The sequence below is a fragment of the Pleurodeles waltl genome, chromosome 3_1, assembly GCF_031143425.1.
Source record: "Pleurodeles waltl isolate 20211129_DDA chromosome 3_1, aPleWal1.hap1.20221129, whole genome shotgun sequence".
NCBI lineage: Eukaryota > Metazoa > Chordata > Amphibia > Caudata > Salamandridae > Pleurodeles > Pleurodeles waltl.
The window spans coordinates 1705197384-1705204215 of record NC_090440.1 but is presented as its reverse complement, the minus strand read 5'-3'; the positions used below and the strand labels follow the sequence as shown (position 1 = coordinate 1705204215).

General features: G+C 43.0%; 1 protein-coding gene across 1 annotated transcript in view; it reads left to right on the top strand.

Annotated features, from left to right (window-relative positions):
* The first annotated feature begins 408 nt into the window (after positions 1–408).
* The window catches only part of ASB18 (ankyrin repeat and SOCS box containing 18), a 167441-nt gene continuing 161017 nt past the window's right edge, over positions 409–6832 (top strand). Inside the window, exon 1 of the mRNA XM_069225556.1 lies at positions 409–676. Within this exon, the coding sequence (XP_069081657.1) occupies positions 436–676 (241 nt within the window). The 5' untranslated portion in view covers positions 409–435. The remainder of the gene's footprint in view (positions 677–6832) is intronic.

Here is a 6832-nt window from a genome sequence, read left to right as displayed (position 1 = left end):
ATGGAATTCAGCTACAAGACATACCGCCATTATGACTGTGCCCTTTGACTTGCAGGAGCCCAAGTTCAAGATCAGGCAAGTCACGAGTAAAAAAAGAGAACTGAGCTCGCTGGCACGGCAGAGGTCATGGGACCCCGAAGCCCAGTGAGGTCTACGTTGCCAGCCCCGCCAGTAGTTACCTTGACATAATAATGTTTTCATTTAATCACGGGCTACGCATTCCGCTGGCGCTTTTATCAGGCGGCTCACATGTTGCATACATGCCCTGTTGGCTACCTACTGTAACCCGTCACCGGACCCCTGTCCGCAGCGGCCAGGAATAGCACAACAACAAACTCTTGAGTGGTTGAGATTAGGGTTTATAATAAGGGATCACGGCCAGGTCTGACCACATCTAATAGAGCCATGCCCAGCCATTCCAGAGGGCATTCTGTAATGGAAGTTCTGACCTCCCTCGACAATGGAAAGCTGCACGTTCTGCAGCTGGTGGGGCCGGAGAGTCCGCGCAGAGCAGGGGCCATGGTGGACAAGTTCCACGCAGCGCTGGAGACCGGGGACCTACGATGTATCAAGGCGCTGTCCGAGAATTACAGCGAACACGTCGACGTAACCTTCGAAATCAGCACGAATGAGCTGGAGTGGAGCTCGACCAGACCAGCCACATTTGGACTGGCAGGTAGCACAGCGAGACTGCACACTTACCAAGAAAACCGTGTACTCGGGGGTCCCAAACCAAAGCTAGAACAACAAGGGGAGCTGTGCACGCGGGTGGCAGATTTGCTTGGGAGATCAGTGCCAGTACAGCAAGGGTGCTTACAGCGGTGGACTATCAGGGATGATACTGGGATTATAAAGCAGGGCTTTAAATGGGATGAAAAAAGTGGGAGACCTCTAAAAGGGGCGTGGTCCACGTATTTATGGGCGCAGCTTAAACGTGAACTAGGGCCCAGATTTAGTAACGGTACATGGAGCACGGAGCAGCAAGACAAATTGCAGTGGAGCGCTGCGTGAAGGAGAAAGAGCTGAACTGCACTATATTTACGAAGATATGGGAGAGCTAGGTCTTTCTGTGCACAGTCACACTTGTGGCTGCCTTGCGCTAAAATAGGTGCCCTCGAGCCATGGTGCACGGATGCGCACGTTGTGCGCAAAATTGCTTTTGTGTGGGAAGGGACACCTTGCTGCACAAAAAAACAATACTGAGGCCCAGATTCTCAAAGGTTTAGAGTCGGTTTATAACACTAAACTGATGCTAAACTTTTTTGGGGCTTTCACAAACCAACGCAAATAGTTATTTGCTACCACCCATGCTTTTTGACGCTGAACCCTATTCTGAAAGATTAGAAGGAAGGGTTTAGTACCAAAATTAAGACCTTTTAAAAGCAGATGCAAAACGGTGAAATGTTTTCATTTATCCCCGCTTTTGTGACTTGCATGTGTGTTGTACTAAACAGCACAAAGTGAGAAGCGCATTTGCACTTGTCTAGGCATAGTATTTTATACAGGAAGGATATCCTTTCTGTAAAAGACCTTTGCTAGACTCACGCACACACCCTAGCACTATGTCAATAAGTATACGTGTGGCGCATGGCAGCTGAAATTGGTGCCTGCGCTAGGGTGAGGGAGGAGAGTGCCATTTCTGTGTGAATATGGCACTCTCCTGCTCTCTGCTTGTCATGCAGCGCAGCTTTTTTGGATGCTGCACTGTGCTGCGTGACATCTACCAGAATCTGGGCCTTACAAGCGTATTTCTCTTTATGTGTGTGCTGCAGAACGCAGCACACATTCACAGAGGAAGTAACAAAGAGAAATAAAAATATTCTACTAATTATGCCAGTCTCTGGTATGGTCACAATTTTGGTGCAAACGCCGGTTTACTGACTTTAGTACAGCTGGGTTTGCATAAAAATATTTGGCTGTATGCATGGAAGCACCACTTCCCTAATGTAACACAGCACTGCCTTGTGTTACCTTGAAGGTAAAAAGTGACATACTTTGCAGGTAAAAAGTGACGCAAGGCCAAGCAAATATCGATTTACGTAGCTTCGTAAATGTCACTTAAGCACTTGGGTTGCCTTGCGTGACACAAGGATAACGTAAGTGCATAGTAAATCTGGTCTCAAATTTTTGTGATTTCCATGTTGTGCCAGCAAACCGGTAATATGGTGCCTCTAAGCCTTCTGTTATTGCACCCAGATATATAATACAACAATAGACATACAAATTAAAACCACCCAGGACTTTCCGCTTTGTCAGTGGTTGTTAGCTGTCTAAGATAAATTAGTTACAACAAGGATTTTGTTGTAAATAATACTGAATATATTTTAAATCTGAAATAATGAGACTGTGAACTAAACATTAATGAGGCCTGTGAAAGGGTTAGTGGTCTTCAAAGTGTCTCAGTTAGCCTTGTTGTGTTCATTCTATGAAGGACATGTGCACCCTTTTACTCTCCACATCTCGTCCATCTGCATATCTTACACCTCATCTCTGTCCTCTTCATCACCTTCTTTTCACTGTCTTCTGAAAATACTTCCTTGCCACTGCTTTACTTCACCCCCCCAACACACAACGCACCTCTCACCTGTAAACACCTATTTTTTTTTGCTTTCACCATATCAATATTTTAGCAAATGTGTGTCCCTCCTTCACACACAGAATCCTGCATAGAGTCACATATGCACCTGGAATACATGGCCACTGATCTGTGTGCTCTGCAGAGAGGCCAAGCACTAGATGATCATGTATTTTGAGCACCTCCCTGACCCAGTGACAGGCACTGTACAAAACTCGCACTGCCTTTCTCCCCAAAGCACTCAGTCGCGGCTTGCTATAAATATTTTGAGGCCTCTCACTTTAAATTATGCACTATTGAAGAGTAATATGAACACGAAAAGCATACAGAAACACAACATCCTTGGAATGACAAACACTCAAGGAATGTAAGATTACGTAAAACCGGAAATATTAACAGAACCTAAATCACTGACATGGATTACCTTACCATTTTTCATTGTTCAGAAATGGAGCAGTGTTTTTGCCTATAACTTTAAGGACGCAAATACAGGGTCCGATATAGATCTGTTTCAATGTCCATTTTTAAATACTACCAGGCTGAGAGCCAGAGAGGCCTAGCTCATTTAAAGCCCTGAGTTTAAGACTAAGGTGTATTGGTCAATGTCCATTTTTTCAGCTGTTATTAATCTACTGAAATGTTGTACAGACCTTACTCTCAACTGCCTAATCCAGGGCCCTAAATTTATTTTCCTTATTCTTTCCATTCCACGCAGCCCAATTGCCTGTCGAACCTGCCCCTCCAAATGCCAAGCTTTCCCCAAGATGTACTTACAGTGGTGGGTGCCATTTTATTCTAACACCCTCAAGAGCACAACTTTTATAGGCCATTTTGCTGTGCACGATGGATGCCCCCTTAGTAAGGGTGGCCTCAATTTATAGATTCAAGTACAATACAGTGGCCATGACTGCTTCTGAATATGAGCAAAGTTTTGTGTGATGGATGCAAGAGTAACAAATGCATGCCCCATCCAAACCAGTTTAGGACTCTAATTTTTTATTACACGCAGGGCATATCGCAGATCTACCAACTTCAGAAAACGTTTCACCATGTGAGGAGTGGCGGGGCATGGGATGGGACAGGGTGTTGGACAGGGCAGGGCTTTGTGCCTAGCAGTACCACCCAAAAAAAAACATTGATAAAGGCACTAGTTCTTGCTTTTGGGACCTCTACACTTTGCCAATGGTTCTAGTACAGTATCTCTGATGCCGTTCCGACTGACTAAAGAGGAATAAAAAACAAAAGCTGATGATGCAGGCAGCCAGGTCATTTTGTAGGCCCAATCACGGATGTTAAATTGGTAAAAAAAAGAAAAAAAATTGCAAGACCGGGCTATTTGTTTTTGACGCGGGGGAAAGCAACACACAGAGGGTCAAAAGCAACACGAAGGGGGTGGGTGGGTGGTAAAAACATAGAGGTGGGGTGGAAAAAAGCAAACAGGTGAGCGAGAGAGAGCAATGTGTAGCATGGGGTGGTAAAAGAAAACAGGTGAGAGAGCAGGAGAGATACAGAGCAATGTGGAGCTGAAGGGAGATGTACACGGACAAGAAACTAATGCATGTGGGAGAAGTAGACAAGAGCAAGACTATGACGGAAGGAGGTAAAGGAGAGGCACATGGGCGAGAGAGAGTGACACAGAGTGCGGCAGAGGGGGAAGAGAAGTACACAAGGGAGACAGCAAAAAAACACATGCACTCTCACGGATTGCTTAGCCAAAAAAGAAAAAAAGAAGTGCCTGAATAGTGGGGTTTCCAGCTAACTTTGTGTTTCACCATGTGATATCGGCTATTCACTTGGAGACCGTGTGAAGGGAGTCAATGTTGTGTGACATGGTGGGACTGTCTTCCTGTAGATCGTGGGTCTCTGCCCACCTCTGGCCTCTCCTTCCTGTGCTGTATTTAAACCTTCCTCTGCTTACTAAGGAGCCTGTTCCCGACTTGGGGGTGGGCGACCTGACTGTGACCTAGCCTTTATTCCTCAATGTAAGTGACTGGCTTTGTTAATTAATTTGTTGAATTGGAGAAGAGCGTATTTTGATTTTTTGGTCCTGATGAAGCGTCACTGATCCGAGTGGACCACACGACGCGAAACATGTTGACCTTGTCTAATGAGGACTCCTAATGGGCTTCTCCTCTGAGTTCACTGCTCATTGAAAGTAATTGAGCATTGACACTCATTGTATTACTTTCCCTTGTTTTTAATCTTGGTGGCATCCCTGACTATTGATTAAAATTATGATATATGTAGGGTTGCTATACCAATTTTAACTTGTATTTCTTTTGTTCTCTCCTTTGGGTATAGGTGCTTGAATGGAAGTACCTACCTTGTTTAGTTAGTTAGTATCCATTTACAACTATCAGAACAATACGGTTCAGTGCTCCTCCTTGTGGGGAGCCCGTCAGGCGTTGCACTGCCGGCCTGACGTGGAGTATTACCCAATGATGATACCAGTCGTCTATTATGATGCTTGAGGGTTTCTACTCCTGATACTTCAGGTCTCTCTGGTTTTTCTTCCTTCCTTTTCTCTTATGGAAAAGTGTACTTTAATTATGTTAGCACTAGAAGCTTGAAGACATCTTCCTTATTTGGGCCTTAAATAAAAGCACATAGTGTACACAATTTTCCAAAAATAGTTTCCAGGTCCAGTGGTACTCATGGGGATACGGAGAAAGATGTGAAGGTCCAGCAGGAGTGAGCTAAAAAATTAAATGAAAGCAGCCATTTGATGGGCTGGTAAGTGAACAGTAGTTAAAACAAGTCCATAGGGTATAGAAAAAAGAGATAGTCATTACAAATATACCATTTGCCATTGGTATTTGATAAAGTGAGGTGAAAAATTATATACTCATCCATCATGACTTCTTACAAAACTGGGGAGAAGGAGTCATCTAACAGAAGAATTACTAAGCATAATAATCGTAAGATGAAGATATAATTGTGGTGCCTAGGATATCTACAGCGCCACCATCGAATGCACCCAAGACAGAATCTGTTGTATGGTGGTTTCTTTATCTTGCTCTAGGCCAAAAAAAAAACAATCAGTGCCTGAAATATCGCATGCATATTGTGCAATCAAGAACGTCATTAGGCCGTCCTAGGCACTACTTCATGGGTGTTTGCGGAATGTGGAGGCATCTTAGATCAATGGATCAATGCACCCAAACGAGATTGCCTGGGCTGAGAACTAGGAGAATATGCAGCAGGTGATGAAGTAAAAAGAGCACCTGCTGATATACTAAAATGCCAACAGGATAGGCAAGACTGCAATATGTAGTATTTTAGACATACTGAAACGAATGTCATCAAGTGGTCTCTTTAGGCAAGACAAACAGGAGAGGTTTCACCAAAGCAATAGACAGGCCCTTAAAAGAAAGTCCCAAAAGTTTGTACATCAACCATAAGTAAAAACAATACCAAAAAATATAAAATCATTGTTTAAGAAACATGAAAAAACAAAAAATCATTAGAATAATGTAATGTCATTAATGATATCATTTAACATGCCATGAGTGATGTAATATGGGACTTCATTAGCAGTGCATGGCGGGGGACAAGTTGTAGTTAGGTCAGTAAACCAGAACTGGCAAATTGTTGTGTTATTTTGGTTCTTAAAATGTTACATTATGTGTGACTTTGTCACCTAACTATAATGTCACTTTAACTTTTGTGTTTTTTCAGTGAATTTCTAGCATTTGTTTCATGGAAGATAAGGTGTGTGTTTTTCAACACCTAACCATAACGTCACTTGCAATACAAATTAAGCTTTAAAAATGAAAAACACACTAAAATTTGCCAGTTATGGTGTAGTGAACCAACTATAACTTGCACCCCGTCATGCACAGCTTATGCCCTCATATATTACATTGCCCATGACATGTTAAATTACATCATTTATGAAATCTCAGATGTATGTATGTATACCATATATATTACCGAGTGGCGTAATAGTTAGGACCGCATTTCTAGAGAAAAGCATTTTTTGTTTTGCTTATAACATTGGCTCAGTTTGACGAATCTATACCAAACAAAAGTTCATCCATCTCAGCTCCTTCCTGGAAGGTTGAGGGGTGTTCTGTCAAGGGGAGGTCCCAAACCATGTTTTTCCCATGCAATTTTCCTTATGAAAATTGAACAGTGATACAGAAAAAACTGCTGAACAGAATTAAACCAAATATGTCAGAAAGCATGCCTTTAGAGATTAAATCTATCTAGTCGTTTTTGAGAAATGGAGGTTTCACGCCATGTAGGATCAGCAGA